At 37.4% G+C, this 18335-nt stretch overlaps 1 protein-coding gene across 5 annotated transcripts in view; it reads right to left on the bottom strand.

The window, feature by feature from the left end:
- Positions 1–18335, bottom strand: part of prkd1 (protein kinase D1) — a 56153-nt gene that overhangs the window by 25406 nt on the left and 12412 nt on the right. For 3 of the 5 annotated variants that reach the window (XM_058749740.1, XM_058749739.1, XM_058749737.1), the window contains exon 3: positions 13128–13660. The exons of 1 other annotated variant lie outside the window; for it this stretch is intronic. In XM_058749740.1, the coding sequence (XP_058605723.1) occupies positions 13128–13292 (165 nt within the window). In that variant the 5' untranslated portion in view covers positions 13293–13660. Of the gene's footprint in view, positions 1–13127; positions 13714–18335 lie in introns of those variants that run through there. One more of the 5 variants, XM_058749738.1, reaches the window with a different exon arrangement.

Raw genomic sequence — 18335 nt, 5'->3', positions numbered from 1 at the left:
CTCCATCCAAGATATCTGGATGCAAACAGACCGTGAAAGCATATGATGATTATCAGGCTACAGGTTAACAGATTGAACACTAATCATTCGCCTTGTTCCCAATCCAGTCGAATAGCCGTGTCACATTTATTCACAATTCCAAGTGTACCATTTTGCAGTCAGAGCCTCTAAAGAGCATCTGATCAGTACAAATGTTTCAACATTTCGCTTCTAACCAGAGCACTGGTTTGGAGAAAACAGCGATGACTCTATCATTGTTTAGCAACCCAGCAGAGGAGCTCACCTCCGAACGCCCACACAAGATGTACACTGCACCAAAACACGCTGTTAGCATATCATTCACTGAGGCGGTAGACTCGCCTTTTAAAAGCATACCACCGCAAGCACGCATTCCAAACCAATGCGTGGAAATTCGATTCGATCCCCACACACAGACTCTCTTCCAGTATTCTCACGACATTATGGCGTGTATTAGATTCAATTTGACACCACTTGCAGGAGGGAGTATCTGTTTTCGAGTTTTCTTTTGGCGGTTTAATTGTGCAGATTCCTTCCCCTCTTGTCTAGCTCTAATGAGTGCTACACAATGAAGATACACAGAGGCAAGTGTGCTTTTGAGGTCACCATGACAGCAGCCTCACTGTAACAGTGTGGGTTGTCATGGCAGCGGACACCCAAGGCTCTTTCCTGATTGAGCACTATTCATTTGTTTGGCACAAATGGATGCACATATATCTGCTGCATGTCTGAGCCATCAAAGCCGAAGACACACCGATCCTTGTCATTAACCCCTTGGGAGATGTCTGGCTCCAATCGGTGGAATCCTCTGACAATAACTCTATGTTATTGCCTCTGAGAGAGCTGCCCAGACCCCCTTGCTTGATGGTCTTTCATGACTGTCATTTTCTGCCATCTCTCTGTATGTGTTTTATAGATGACAGGCTAGCGCGGCGAGAAGAACATCAATTTGGATGTTGTCTTCCCTTTAAACAACTGGTTGCTGAAGCTGGTTGTCAGGGTGGAGCGAGCACTTGTGTGTGTCGAAAAAGGCAGGTATGTTGAGAGAGGGAAAAAAAAAGATGGACGGGCAGAGAGAAAGAGCAAGCCAGCGAGCGCTCTGAAAGCTCATAAGGAGTGAATCATCCGTTCTAACTGTCAACCCCCTCTCGCCTACGCCGTACCAGGCTCAATGCCCTGCTCTTAACGCTAAACTGCCGTTCCTTCCTCCCAGCACCGCTTTGACATCGTAAAGAACCTTAGCCCTTTAATTACTCAAACTAATGATATCAACCTGTTGTCATATTGGGAGACATGCATTATTACATATAAAATACATATTGGATTACTGCTATTACAATTAAGCTTTAGCGTGTATAAATACATTTTCATATCAAGGTGAATGTGCACATGGATGTGTTGGATGATTTGCAATCAATTAAGCTTTGCATTAATATTAACTACTTTTAGACAATCATGCATGCAAAAACACATATCTACATTTGAAATCATACCATATTTAAAAAATTTCGTGACCTCTTAAAAGTATGTTTTAAATAGTCTTAATATGTGTAGTGTGATTGAAATCTAGACATACAGTATCTGCCATGTTGTCAGTGTCATGTGACTTACAGTGTCAGTTGTGTCACTTCACTGATTTGCTTAATAGGACAGTAGTACAACAGAAGTAGTAGATAATTTGGGTACTTTTGCATACTGCACACTTTTTTGTCTGTTTTCTTGCTGAAGGTAATGATTAAAAAATAGTCTGACCATAGTGTGTAGGCATTGTATTAGAGTGACCACCTGGTTATTGCTTTGTTGCAGGATGAACAGTTGTGCTCAGAATTATTCATACCCTTGGTAAATGTGATCAAAGAAGGCTATGAAATAAATCTGCATCAATAATCCTTTCGATTTTTTATTTTAAAAATGTTATTAAATTTCAAATGGGAAAATCTCATCATGAAATAAATGTTTATCTCTAATAATACACATAGGCTGCAAGTAATCATACCTTTTATTCAATACTTTTTGAAACCTCCTTTTGCCAAGACAACAGTTCTGAGTCTTCAGTTCTGGTTGGTGTAGCTGTATTTAAATAGTTTTGATGAGGTCCACACTGATTCCCTCAGTGTCCAGTCATCAGCGGAAAATCCCTCTCTATGATTGCATTAGTTAGTTATTTTCACCGCTCTAGCTAGAACATGACGGCTGCGTGAATGGATTTTTAAATGCCAGTCACATTTTATATTATCATATTTAATATTGTGTAATTTCAGGGGGAAAAATTATACATTGAAATATGCTATAACTAGAAGAATAACAAAGTGCACTAAACAGTAAAACTATATGCACTACAAACAATGTGTTCAGAATTGCAACAATAAATAATGATAAGAAATACCAGTGTGCAATATCAAGCAGTATCACAACCTGTTTTGTACAGCTAAAAATAACCAGAAACAGAAGACACCCGAAGCCTCACACATTCAAGTTACAAATGGCTGCACACTTGCGTTAAAAATAAGGTGGATATAGTAGAGATGTAGGCATATTTGGATGCAGTGTAAATGTAAGGCTAAACCAAATACTGTCATGTATAAGGGCAGCCCTGTGACGTGTGTCACACATGTTCTATCATGAAAGTCATATAGGAAGTAAAGGGAAAACAACATAAAAATATCAACTTGATATAAAATCAGGACAGTTTATGTGACACTTCACTTCAAAACAAGTATAAATCGCAGTGAGGATTGCAGACTAAAGATGTGAGCTATCAGCAAGAAAGATGACAATGACAATAGCAGCGCATATGCGGTGATGTCTAACTATATTAGGCTACGAAATCCATGCCAGTAGAAGAACAGACACCAGTGACGCACAGACCGTCGTCTTGTAATCAGTTTTGAGGATGATAAATAAGCAAGAGGCTATGAGCAGAGGAGAAATAGCTGTTCACACTGTACCAAAGTCAGTAGAGCAGTGTGGTTTGTTTCCTTGTAGTGCTATGAGCCATTGCGTGCAAAAGCACGAGTGAGTCAAATGTTGCACCACATTGTTTTGGCTCAAATGCTCTCAAATTTGGCATAAATATATACATGTTAAGCAGATGCAATACTATGAAACATTTTCTTATTCACTGTAAAAATGATTTAATCATTATTGTTTTCATCCATTTGACTCGTCACAATAATTTCTGGCACTTCCAGAGGAGTTCTCTGAGTTTCAACTTGATTTATTTCATTAGTTTCACCATAAGTAAATTCAGAGTGGTTGGGTGAAGTGTAATGAACTTAACACTGTTGTAACTTTGGCAGTGAAGTTTGCTGTGAGAAACTGTATGAACGTGCCAGAAGGGAGAACGCTTTGTACTGAGAAATATAATTTGCTTTCCAAAACATGTTTTAAAAATGTGGTTGACGACTTGTGTCTAATATTTAAGAATGCTGTCACTGAAGTGCCAATAGAGGACAGTGCAAACATTTGCTTGTTTAAGGAATGACTGCGTTCTCTTAAAATAAAAATAAAAATGCAAAATTCTATAGATTCTTTGTTATGACACAGTTAGCTCTTATAGTTGCTGTCATACTTCCTCATATCATACATGCTAAATTTAAAGAGATAGTTCACCCAAGCATTTACTCACCCTCATTTTGGTGATCACTAAAAAATACTAAGACATATATCCTCTTTTTTTTGTTCCATAGAAGAAAGTTAGTAACAGTGAGTAATTGTTATCTTTAGGTGAACTATCCCTTTAAGGTGGCATGCATAATAACAAGCTGTTTTGGACGTGTGGTCACCCTAGTGTTAAGAAGACTATGAATTCGGACATACTGCTCTGTTTTTCACATACTATCCATCTTATTTCACAACATGGAGGCAAGCTATTTCAAACTATTTCCCAACACAGAAGTAAGCTACTTTCTTCCATTTCATTAGCTACTATATTATAAATAACTGGAAGAAAAACAAAGTGCAGAAAACGGTAAAACTATTTACACTACAAACCAATGTGTTTATGATGTGTGGTGATGTATGACAGCAACTAGAAGAGCTAACTGTGTCATAACATAAAGCATTTGTACAAAGCACTAATAACTGTTAAACAGATTCAATTTAAAATTTACAGAACTATGTAAAATTACACTGTAAACAGGTGAACATGCAATAAATATTATTACAAATATTTTACATGAAACACGCAAAACAAACAAAAGTGTGCATTTCAGTTAAATTGGTTAATAATGAAATTAATAATAAAGTTAATTCACAATGCATTAAATTGATCAACAGTGACAATAAAGACTACTACATTGTTACAAATTTTTTTTTGTTAAAAAATAAAATTTAAAAAAATCTAGGTAACGCTTTATTTTAAGGTGTCCTTGTCACACTTGTTACGTGTACTTACTATTATAATAACAGTAAATTATGCATAATTACATGCAAGTAACCCTAAACCAAACCCTAATCCCTACCCTACCCATACAGTAATTACAGCTCATTACTCTCACACTGTAACAAGGACACCTTAAAATAAAGTGTAACCAAAAACTATTTCAAATAAATGCTGTTCTTTTGAACCTTTTTTATTCATCAACGAATCTTGGAAAGAATATTGTGGTTTTTACAAAAATATTAAGCAGCCCAACTGTTTTTGGCATTTATAATAAAAAGCAATGTTTCTTGAGCACCAAAGAGTGGATGGATAGTGGCTTTGTTTCCCATTGACTCATGGAAAATAAGCATTTAACAGAGGGTTTACACAAACCGAATCAATCCAATAAACCATGAACTCAACATAAGAGCAGTTCCTGTATAAAACATTTCACAGTTCAAAACAGCTGAGAGTGGAAATGTATCACATTAGATAGAGAGCTGTAAAGTACATGGCTTTGTACATCTACCAGAAAACCAAACACACTAGACTTCAGAGAGAGCCAGTCAATGAGCCTAGACAGCATGAACCCTAACCACCATCAGTCAATCAGTCTGCCCGAACCATGTGTGTAGTCTGCAGGTTAGCAGCTGCTGGCTGTGCTGTAACAACCACTGATCAATACTATTGGAGCACTGCTCCTCTATTTATACACCCTATACACACACACAAGAAAACAACCATCTGTGTGTTCTTCAGAAGACATTGCTGCTGCATCAAGATGTTATAGACCAGTGGTTTTCAATCCTGGTCCTGGGGACCCACTGCTCTGCACATTTTGTATGTTTCCCTTATCTGACACATGCAGTTCATGGATCTCTCTCCTAATGAGCTGATGATCTGAATCAGGTGTGTTAAATAAGGGAGACATACAAAATGTGCAGAGCAGTGGGTCCCAAGGACCAGGATTGAAAACCACTGTTATAGACAAGGTTCATGCCATATCACATCATATTAATATCTATAAAAGCAAGTTTGAGGTAGTTCACCCAAAAATTAAATTTCTGTCATCATTTGTCCACACAATAAAAGTTAAAGTTTCCAGTGATTTCACTGTTTGGATAAAAAATGTCCTTCAAAATATCTTAAGTTCCACAGAATGAAGAAAGGACATCATACGGGTTTGGAACAACATGAGGGTGAGTAAATGATGACAGAATTTCCTTTTTTGAGGGTGAACTAGCCCTTTAATCAAATCTATATTGATAATTTCTAATGACTAGAATTTGCATAAGCCAAAAAGGAGCAGAGCACCAATTTAAAAAAAAACCCATCAAGCTAATCATTGAGATGGTAAAGAGCTTTGTCTTAATTCAAAGCTCAACATTAAGTTCTCACTCACATACTGTACATTTACATGTGCTTAATCCTGTGGAGAATCATCTGGATGAGCGACACTATAAGATGAGACTGCACACTGTATCTAATTACAGCTCTCTTTTAGGACTGCTAAGATTCTCATTGTCACCTTAATAGCTGTATGTTCACACTTTATTAGTGAGTATTTTACAGCTCTCTTCCTCAGTGCCGACGTGCCCACTAACTAACCCTTGGCAAAGTGCACTCGGCTGGAGACAGTGCAAGTTCTGTTGGGCTTTGAGGTGCTACAGCAGATCATTAAAACAACATGACAGGCTTAGCGGGTGGTGCACCTCTAAATTGACTTCATAATTTCGATATTTTGCCTATGATAGGGTGAACTGGACTACCTCACACAGCATGAGGTGCAACAATCATGATACAATATGTAAGCCAAGCTTTTGTGTGCTTCTCCAATCGCTCTACTGCTTTCATATGAAATTAACAACATTTAAAGTCTTGATTAGATTAAGAGTGACTTTTTGCCTTGTTGCAAAAGCAGGTTTCATTAAAAGGGTCAATAAGGATGTCCATACAATAAAGAAAATGTGGTGTAACCATCAATTACAACTTAATAACACATTTTACACTCTGAATGAGTGTACAGGTAAATATAGGTAAGTATATTAAAGGTATAAGTATTCATTTATGTGATCAAAAATACAGTAAAAGCAGAAATATTGTGAAATATTATTACAATTTAAAATAACAGTTTCCATTAATGTAATATATTCCTGAGATGAAAGAAAGCTGAATTAGCATAATCATTCTAATACACTGAAATGAAAAAGAAAGAAAAAAAACAGCTGCGCTGCTCAATATTTTTGTCAAAACTTTAATACACGTTTTCCAGGATTCAACAATGAATAGAAAGTTAAGTTTATTTGGAATTGAATTTTGCAACATTCTGAATGTCTTTACTGCCACTTTTGATCAATTATTCACATCGCTGACCCAAAAAATGTCAAAGGACATTTCACCCCTTACATACATATATCAGTAAAACAAACAAAAAGTGCTAAATGCTTAAATAAATCAGACACTTGATCTGTAAAGTTCACGGTGATGATTTAAGGTTCAGCTCGAAGTGACTCAAGTATACCTTGTTATAGGGCTTTTTTCAGTAACTGCATGTACAGACTAAAATAAAAAAACTGTGTTTGTGCTTGGCTCTCCTGAAAAGATAATTGTGTTTTCCAAACCCTGCCTGAACACCCATGAAAATGATGTAACCTCCCAGTAAACTGCATTGACACTGAAACAAACACTACATATTTTTAGTCATTTCAATTACTGCAATATACAGTGTTTACTTCATTACTGAAAGCAATTAACAAGTTTCTTTGTTAACTCTCCGTTGTATTTCCATGTTGGCGTGCATGAGAGTCCATATCTCAATAATGCTATTGAATGAAAGAGCCAAACTGAAGCCCTGAGCTCCATATGGGTGCACCTTACCTCAGAAACACATTTGAAGACTATTTTGCCAGAGCCACAGTATTATATACAACAACAAGTATCCATTCAGCCACCCGATTGGCTGACAGACCAAAGGGTGCTTTGCTGTGCCGCTACACATTGTTGAAAAATCAAGATGAATGGGATGCTATGAAGCCACGGTTCTCAAAAACAGACGTACACGCATGCACACCGTCATGTATCTCATGGTAATGAAAGCTCTTTGAATACTCTGCAGAACAGCTGCTCAACAATGGGCTATGTGCAGCTCTCATCTCTCACCCCAGTGTGGGAGTGTGTGTGTGTGTGTGTGTGTGTGTGTGTGTGTGTGTGTGTGTGTGTGTGTGTGTGTCTGTGAGTGCGTGACCCCACCACACATGGCTCTCGTCATCATAATGGCACTCAGATAAGTACTTCACAGGCAATCATAATCAGTTGCCAAGCAACTAGAAAGACTCACATAGAAAGACCAGTGCTGGGAAGATGACCATATAAGCTAATATCGATAATTCAAATACAATGTCTTAGGCAATGTAAATGTATAATTGCGTTAAAATCTACAGCTTTCAAAGTCTATTTCGTCACAACACTGTGAATAGCAAAATACACTGGTCTTTTATGCCCACTTTCATAGAGACTCCATGTGCGTCAATAAACCTAGCTCCACGACAACAGGGATCTTTTTTTACTCGTTTTAGACCCATGATGGATGCATTAGGCTGACATGAAATAACTCGTCAAACACAAGTAGCTGTTCCGCACAGCCGTCATCAGCTATGCTCATCTGCCAGCCGTGTCTATGCTATGGACTGAGCAATGGATCAGTTAGCGCTTAGCATGAAGAGTGCGGCAGCCCCGCTGATTAATAAGAACACTTTGAGGAGCGGTAATGCAAAAAGGTGCAAACTTCAAACAAAGGCGCTATCACTTTAATTAAGCCTGATAATCCAGAGCACTAATGGATTCACAGTCTATTAGGCAGCCCCTTGATAGCACTAAGGACTTTTGTCAATGTGAGAAAGAATAGAAGTGGTAAAGAGAGTTTTCATTTCTTTCACCGCAGGTCATAATGCTGCCCTTTGTTGCTAGTTTTATGTGCTCCGTATGGTAAATGTATGGAGTGATTCTGTTGAAACATTGTTTTTTTTTTTAAAACCTATATTTTATATAAAGTCTATTTCCAAATCGCTTTCGGAAATATCATGTGCTTGTCTTCTAAGTTGGAATGGCTTGGTCATTTCATCAAAGATGATTCTAAGTAATCACAGAAAATCTCCCAGAATGCGATTCTGAATCAACTGAATCATTGTGTAAAGGCCATTCACACCAAGGTTGATAACAACAACAATAACAATAAAGTTCTAGTGAAGTCCACACCACAACTGTAACAAAAACATCACAGAGCAACGATATCGTTGGAATCACTTTCAAACCGATTTTTTTCCAGGTGAAGAACAATAAGAACACTGACAGCCAATCAGAATCCATTATTCTTTCAAGAGCATGTGCATTTAAAGCAGCAGACAACAAAACTGCAGCGTGTGCTTGATAAACAGAATGTGATTGTGTTTTGGTGTGGACGCTAAAAAAGTTATCATAGTTACCTTTGTAGGCCTAGTTATCGTTCTTGCTGTCAACATGCCTTAAACTTAAAGGAATAGTTCACCTCAAAAATGAAAATTGTCATCCTTTACTCACCCTTATGTCATATTAAAACCTGTATCTTGAACACAAGAGAAGATATTTTGAAGTATATTGAAGAACCAAACAGTTGTTGGTCCCCATTGACTTCCATTGTGGGGAAAAGAATACCATGGAAGTCAATCATCTGTTTGATTAATTCAATTCAATTCAAGTTTATTTGTTTAGCCCTTTTCACGATACCAATCGTTGCAATGCAGCTTTACAGAAAATATTAAGTTTCTACATTACATTTAGGAGTAGGTTATTGGTGATTATGGCAGAAATTGCAGAAACACTATTAACTGCAATGATTATATGTTGCGATTAAACATTGCGATTAAGAACAATTTGGTAGTTTTACCATCGTTCTTCAAAACATCTTTTATGTTCGACATAAGAAAGAAACTCATACAGGTTTGGAATGGCATGAGGGTGAGTAAATGACGGCAGAATTTTCATTTTTGAGGTGAACTATTCCTTTAATTCAATCAAATCTGCAACACATTTTCACTGTCCTTTTGTAATGTTTTTCCTCCATCTGACCTTTATAATCTTGCAGTTTCTGTGAATAAGTTTTCATTACAACAAACATCTTCATGTTCTGTTTCTAAAATGAAAATATAAACACATCTTCAGCTATAAATCTCAGCACTGACAAACTTCATGTTAGCTTGGAAAGTTTTGCACACTGTATTATTATGACAGAAATTCTATCACACTCTTTAAGTTGGTTCATGGTCAAGCAGTCTTGCTCCACCTTTCATGACTTGTTGAGATTTGACTGAGGGTGGTCCTTGATCCTTACAGCTCAAGAGACATTTGTTATCCTCTGCTGTACTTAAACTGCTCTCTGGCTCAGACCTTAACTTGTATCATAACAAAGCAGCAAAGCAAAGAGGCCAAATGAAGTTGTAACTAGTTGAAGTTGATTGCCAAGGCCCGCTTATGTGTAGAGCATCTTGTCCTTAAAGGGAGAATCACCAAAATTAAGCTTCTGCTTTTTTTTTCTGTGGAACACAAAAGGTGAATTTTTGAAAAATATCCTGTTGCCCTATTCAGTATTATGAAAGTTACCAAAAAGGGCCATAAACCTTAACAGTGACAGAATTTAAGTCACTATTCACTGAAAATATTAACACTCTTTAAGATCACGGTTAAAAATGGTGGTTTTTAAAACAATTTCACAGAAGAACCATTTTGGGTTCCCCAAATAATTTTTCAGTGAACAGTTTTTCACTTTTTCCCCTATAAAGAACCTTTAGTGCAGTGGAAAGCTTCTATTGATGTTGGAGGTTCTTCATGGAACCATTGATGCCAATAACTGTAAAGAGAGCAGAGAGCGTGAACGAATCGTTCTTTTGAGTCAAATCTTTTTGATGAATCATTTGATCCAGTTCACAAAACCAATCTAACCTACTTGTTTATCAAGTTCTCATTGAAGCCATCTGAAGCTATGGAATATAACACACAAGTTGCATTGACTACTTTTAGAATATTTTAGACATTTTAAGACATTTGAAATCTCCAATCCTCATTAATTATAATTGCATGGAAAATACCTTTGAGTGCATTATTAAAATGTCTCCTTTTGTGTTCGATGGAAGACAGAAAATCATGCAGGTTTGGAACAACATGAGGATGAGTAAATGATAGGAGTTTTTATTGTCACTATTCCTTTAAAGAAAAATTCTGCCTGTATACGTCAGGGAATTAAACGTATGAAGAACCTGAACAGTTCTATTGTTAGGATTACATTCATCTGTTGTCACACATTAGACTTAGCCTATATGTAACAATAAAAGAGAAGAGAAGGAAATTAAGTGTGACTCAAAGTGACAGCTCTGGGTTGTCTGATTACACTTGCGTCTGAGCTACATGTTCTTTTCCATATGAACACCTGTATGACAACACAGTACTGTGGGTAGACATACGAAACGAAACTCTCCATCCTGTGAACAGACTCCAACATACACAGTACAACTAAACAATATATGCACAGAATTGTTTGAGACTGTCTGCACAACAATGCCACCTTCACCTCATACACACTTATTCAACATCTCACATCGAACTATTTAAAGTGTTAAATGCTCTGAGTGCTTATGCTCAAGAGAGGGTTCCCATCTGAGAACGTGTATACAAGGCGTTGAAGGAGCTCAGGTTGCAGATCTGTTGTTCTCATTCACATTTTTTTCTTCTAAATATATTTAAACAAGCATTTCTATTTTCCAAAACACATACTGACAACGTCAGGCCTAAAAAAAAGGTGTTTCTTGTTAAGTGTCACATGATGCTTGTTGTTGTTATGCTTATCAAAAAACTGCTCTGCATTTTAACACCTGTATGTCTTAAAACACTACAGACTGCAACCTCTGCACTTTGTGTCGCAGAATAAACTAGGAAGCCTCAAGGGAGGGAATGAGATTTTGGGAAGAAAACAATGTTTGATAATGGTGGGAAATTATGTTGTTGTCAACACCTTGCGTCTCGTCAAAAACTTTGTAAGGCGCACACAATGAGTAATATTTATGGAGCTAGTATCATTCTGGTGATGTGTCACAGCACAGGTGCTTACAAAACAGAATACGCATTTTGCTAAAAGGTATTAATAACTGTGCAGATGTCATCGTATGCGCCTTTTAAGGGGTGGTGACAATCTGACTGCTGTGTTCACATGCTCTTTGACTGCTTAAAGGTTGTCAGATGTGGCTTTCGGTTTCATGTCATTCCAGACACAGTAAAGCTAACACAAAAAAGTTAAAACCATAGCCATTAACTATATTATAAAAATATTAAAGTTATTTATCTGAATGCTCATTTCCATACAACAAGAGTAAACAGTAAGCAGCGACTTTTGAGCCTCAAAAAGTCCATATGATGTAGTTTTGCGTGAGGGAAAACTGAAATATATAATGCTATTCACTGAAAACCTTTGATCCAAACCAATACCAACTTCTTTGCGACAGCTGGAAGCGAAACAAACTAGACACCATTTAAGAAGGAGGAGGGCAATAAACTGCACAGAAACTTAATTTAAGTTCTTGTGTATCATAATGTTTGACCACTATTTTGGAACTGTGGGGGTGAAGAACGTTATGGAAAAGAGTGTTGCTAAAGAACCATTTCCATCTGTATTTGGAGAACTATGCGGGCAGGTAATCTTTTTTGGGCTACATTTTAGGTTTGCCAATAGAAAATTGTAAAATTAAATATATAAAAATGTTAAGAGCACACAACTATAAATATTCTTATCTTACATATAAATATTTAAACAAAAGTTACATTTTTGATTTCTAAGGATATATTCTAAAATATCTGAATATGTTTTAATCTATTGCTAAATCTAATGCCACTGTCACTTCTCATTTTCATAAATTTATAGTCTATCTCATGGTAAAACTCCACAACAACAATAGTAATTTCTATCCATTTAATCTGACTATTTAACAGTTCTCAAATTGTTCTTGAAAATGCACAGTTTGAATAAGTTCCAAGGCCACCTTATACAATTGTTTCATCTGGTAAGCCAAAATAAATCTTGCCTTGGTGTTAATTCAGTGTAACATAAACTTGTACTGTAGGATATCCCAAACAAAGCATAAAACCTCTGGACATAATCCACTGAATAGTTTTGAAAGAATGCAGTTAGGAGAGGCAGGCCTGTGTGTCAGTTCAAGCCCTTCACTGGTTCAATAAGTGCCCAACGTCACCATGTCGTCATCGCTGTCAATGGAAAATGCAATGCAGAACACTTCATGATGCTACTGTCCAGTGTGTTTCTGTTGCTACAGTACATGGAGTAAACTCACAGTACGACAAGGATTCGTTTTAACCGCCATTTTCTATCTTTTTCTTTATCTTTTGAAAGTTTAAAGCCTGCATGTTCTGCTTAACACACTCCTAAATAAATTCACGGACAGAATCCATTAGGCTGATATTTGAACAGATGCTGCCTTAAAACACAGAGCCAATATGTAAATAAAGCTCTCAAGTTTCGTGGTAACTCAAAATTCTGAGTTTGGAGAGAAAATAAGCACCAAATGTGTAAGCAGTCTAAAAAGTAAAAGTTAGCCTATTTCCAAACTCCGCTCAATTCTTTGATTATTTAGGGTGATTACGTGATACATCTATGGTATTTTTACGTGAACGGCAAAGAATGAAACATGAGGCATATGGAAAGTGTTACCTTCTGGTCCACGATGGAGCATGCCATCTCTCGGACCTGCGCCAGACTGAACTCGCCGGAGTCCAGCAGCACGGGTTCCCGGCTCAAGCCGATCTGGATTTGGAAGGAAATGCCTTGCGACCCCGGGAGGGGGCTCGGCGGTCGGATCACCGGAGGCACGCTCATATGAATCCCCTGGTGTCAACACACAATCACGTCTGGACAGCGATCAGATCGGGCTGTTTGATCGAGTTCACACACCGGTTGCGCAAACTGAGGCAAAACTTCAGATCCCTAAAGACGTTCAGAGGGTAAACAGACGAAAAAGGCGAAATTCAAGCAAAAACGCTGGCACGGAAATGCTAAGAGTTATTTGGACATTGAGAGGCGATGATGATGATGGAGATATAGACGTCAGATATGTTTAATGTTGGGCTCTGATCAGACACCGCCTCCTGGCTGGTTCCTTCATCACGGAGGCTCAGATGCTGCTGCAATGGCGAACGGGGATGTGAATGTCAAAGTTTCTGTGCTGTGGATTAATTCTTGACACTCTGAAACATAGATAAAAACATTTTTTTTTGGTTACAGGTTATGTGGAATAGAGTCGGTACCCTGACAAACAATTGCCATGGTAACTATAGTTTCCGCCGAAATACTTCCGCAAAACCATAACAGTGTAAGAAGCTTTTAGAATATTTCGTTTTTGATTTAGGCTACATAACAGATGTGGCGAATACCACGCTACGATTGTAGTTTAAAACTGCTAGATTTGTACGATTTCTTATTTTATTTTAATTTAATTTTTTTAAAGAGTGCTGCTGTTTGGTTGCTAGGGTGGTTTTTACCTGCCCACGTTCACCTTGAGTTCCTCTGTCAGTTTATGGGACGTTTCAGTCCAGACCAAAAAATAAAAATAAAATGATTCTTCAGAAATTCTAAATTATGCTGATTTGCTGCTCAGTTATTATTGATGCTCAGTTATTAATAATGGTTCTTCTTATTATCGTCCTTCATATTTTGTGGAACATTTTTTAAATATGTATAGGCCTATGTATATTTACATTACATTATAAATGTTTTACTGTCACTTTTGACTAATTTAATGCATATTTGCTGAATAAAAGCATTTGTTTCTAAAACACACACACACACACACACATACCCCAAACATTTGAATGGTAACTAGGTTTTTTTCAGAAATATTAAACAGCACAACTGTTTTCAACATTGACAATAATAATAAATGTTTCTTGAGCACCAAATCAGCATATTAAAATGATTTCTGAAGGATCATGTGACACTGAAGTCTGGAATAATGGCTGCTGGAAATTAAATTTGCCTTTACAGGAATAAATTGCATTTTGAAATGTATTGCAATAGAAAACAGTTAGGGCCTATTTTAAATTGTGTGTGTGTGTGTGTGTGTGTGTGTGTTACCCTGGACCACAAAACCAGTCATAACGGTCAATTTTTTTAAATTGAGATTTATACATCACCAGAAAGCTAAATAAATAAACTTTCGATTGATGTATGGTTTGTTAGGATAGGACAATATGTGGCTGAGATGAAACTATTTGAAAATCTGGAATCTTCATGGAACATGATATTTACTTAGTAGCCTAATGATTTTTGGCATAAAAGAAAAATCAATAATTTTGACCCACACAATTGATTGTTAGCTATTGATACAAATATACCCGTGCTACTTATGCCTGGTTTTGTGGACCAGGGTCACATATATGTGTGTGTGTATATATTGTATATAAACACACACTCACACACACTACATATATAGTGTTTACCCTAGTTCAGCCCAGTGTTCACACTGACAAGGGCACACCAGTTGTAGCTTTTTCCCAGACAGAGTTGAGTGGTTCATTTAATGCCTTTTATTTAGATTGAAACTTACACATTGATGCAAATAACTCTGACCAGGCTTGAGTGGGCCAACTGTGTTCATGCACCTCCGTGTGTGCCGGCATTTTGTAAACAGAAGGGCTCAAGGACTTGTAGTTGCTAGGAGAGAGGCCAGCTGATGCTCGCCTCCCACGCATAGAGCAACTGTGTGTTCATCACTGCTGTAGTACCATACAGAAGGCCACCAATATCACTCGATTCAATTAGAGAGATCACTAATAGGACTGCTTGTTTTAGGTCAAATTAGACCCACACAGGCTTACCGCTTTGTCAGAGAGCAGACAAATTTCCCCAAACAAATGATGTGTTGATTGTGGCAACATTTGTTTCTTTCACAACAGGAAGTGTTATTTGTAGATATATTGTTGGCTGGCTGTCAAAAGTAGTTTTTTATTTAAAAAAAAAAATTAATGACTGCAAAAGTCATTAGGATTTTTCTGTCTTAAGATATAATGTTTTCAATGGGTAATAAAGTACGTGAACACATTTCTCAAGTCAGCTGTACTGTCTCACATGATGGTGGATTCATCACAATCCATTTGCAATAATTAATAATCCATGTCCTTTTTAAAATAACTAGCTGCCTGAACACTAACCTTTAGAGTAATTTATTATATGTAATTAAAGGGATAGTTGAACCAAAATAGAAAATTCTGTCATCATTTACTCACCCTCATGTAATTCCAAACCTATAAGAGACGGTTTTGTCCATACAGTGCAAGTCAGTCAGGTCCAAAACAACACTGAACCCCATTAACTTTCATTATATGGACAAAAAACACAGAGACATTTTCAAATGATCTCCTTTTGTGTACCAGGGAACAAAGAAAATCTTAAAGGTTTGCAATGACATGAGGGTAAATGATGACAGAATTGTATTTTTTAGTGTAAATCAGTTTGCAATAACTCATTGTTCTTTATTACTGCATGTTTTTCTTTCACTTTGCACATTTTTGGTTGATTTTGTGAAATGCGACGCAAGGATCGACCACGGCACAGCATTTTGTTAAGGTGACGCCAACATCTCGCATGCTGCTTCAGTTCCAGGTGGCTAACCTTTCCATGCGCATCGATTCTTGTTTGACTCAGTAAACTCTTCATGACACGCAATTTCTCATTTGACAAAAGGAACTAAAATTATTCCACTCATAAGCCTGTAAAATAATCTTCCTTAAATAAGTCTAAATTACAGAAGACAGGAAGTCAAAAGATTATCAGAGCATGTCACACAGAAAGAGCGAAAAAACGCTGGCATATGCCAAAGCACCTCTTGACAGATAATAAGGTTTCTCTGTGTTAGGAGCCATTACAGGTCAGGACCCCCAGCAGCATGTCATGATGACTTCTAATTGCAATTTATGTAATAAGTGGGAAAGAGTTTTAGTAACATGGTCGAAAATGGAGAATAAATGATTAGGGGCTTGGCAGAAATGACAGTTTTCAGTTTAGTACCTCGCTCACTCTCTCTCTCTCTTTCTCTTGCTGTGGCTCACTCAGCAATTAACTCAACGCCCATTACATCCTCAGTGCTGATCTGACTGACAGGGAAAATGTCTATATTTATAATTATGGAGAGTGGAGTGACTGCTCCATCAAGCCTTTTTGTGACATGGAGGTTTTGACTGATACGGCTGGTGTCAGGTGTGGCATCTTGGGGCAGTGGAGGTTGTGCTTTGGTTTGGTTAAAGATGCATTTCACTCAATCCAACTCTAAATAAGAGTTAATTTCCAGTAAATGTATATTTTCCTTATAGAAAGAAAGAAAATATTATCAATTAGTGCATAAATCAAAACCCCAGAGTACTAAAATATTTGGATATCATTAAAGCTGTAATAAAAATAAATGAAACCTAAATAGTAATAATATTATTTTATAGTGCTTTTCACAATACATAATGTCTCAAATTATTTTTTTAGAGAAAATGTATATTTCTACAATACAATTCAAAGAAAACTTAAAGGCATAGTTCACCCAAAAGTGAAAATTCTGTCATTAATTACTCACCCTCATGTCATTCCAAACCCACAAACCTTTGCTCGTCTTCGGAACACAAATGAAGATATTTTTGATGAAACCCGAGAGCTTTTTGACTCTGCAAAGACAGCAACGAAACTACCACATTCAAGGCCCAGAAATGTAGTAAGGACATCATTAAAATGGTCCATGTGACATCAGTGATACAGCTGTAATGTTATGAAGCTGCAAAAACACTTTTTGTGCTCAAATGGTGTTTTTCCACTGTGTGGTATGACTCGGCTTGGCACACCTCGTCTCGGTTTGCGTTTCCACTGCAGTTTACCCCTTTAGAGTGGGCAGGATTATTCACGTGTTGTTATAGTTGCGCTGCCTCAACTGCCGTGACTCCTGGAAAACTTTTTCATTCCGCGTCACCCCATCAACCTCTCGCTGGATCCGCTCCTCAGCTATCAACGAGATGAACGTCTGTACTTCCTCAACAGACCACGAAACAGCCACTTTTAAAAGATATGGTGCTATATAGCACCAAAAGTGGTTCCCCTATGATTACGAGCCAAGAACCACTTTTAGTGCTATATAGCACCTTTTTTTTTTTTAGAGTGAACTACCACGTTCAAGGCCCAGAAAGGTACTAAAGACATCGGTAAAACAGTCTTGACATCAGTGGTTCAACTGTAATGCTATGAAGCTACAAAAACACTTTTTGTGCTCAAAGAAAACCAAAATAATGTCTTTATTCAACAATTTTGCATGCATGTGATGCTGCTTCTTGGTTTTGTTTTGATGCTTTTCCACTACATGGTATGGCACCTTAATCATCCCAAAGAACCACTGAAGAACCATACAGGAGCTTAAAGGTCCCATGGCATGAAAATTTCACTTTATGAGGTTTTTTAACATTAATATGAGTTCCCCTAGCCTGCCTATGGTCCCCCAGTGGCTAGAAATGGCAATAGGTGTAAACCGAGCCCTGGGTATCCTGCTTCGCCTTTGAGAAAATGAAAGCTCAGATGGCCCAATCTGGAATCTTCCCTTTATGTCGTCATACGGGGAAAGGTTACCACCCCTTTCTCTGCTTTGGCCGCCCATGAGAAAATGAGCTACTACCGTGCGAGGCGAGCGCAATATTTTTTTTCCCTCGAGAGACATCATGGCTTGCAAACGAGCGAAGCATGGCAGTTGCTCAGTGTTTGGATGTACAAATGAACACCAAAGTATTTTTTTAGTTCCTTCATCTGAGCCTATGGCTAGCATTAGCTACATGATAATAACTGTAACAGCCTACATAAACAAACCAACTAAAGTACCGTATCCAGACACGATATGTTAAA

The sequence above is a fragment of the Onychostoma macrolepis genome, chromosome 17 (genome assembly GCF_012432095.1).
Source record: "Onychostoma macrolepis isolate SWU-2019 chromosome 17, ASM1243209v1, whole genome shotgun sequence".
NCBI classification, from domain to species: Eukaryota; Metazoa; Chordata; class Actinopteri; order Cypriniformes; family Cyprinidae; genus Onychostoma; species Onychostoma macrolepis.
Note: the sequence above shows the minus strand (reverse complement) of the source record. Positions and strands in the feature narration are given on the sequence as shown.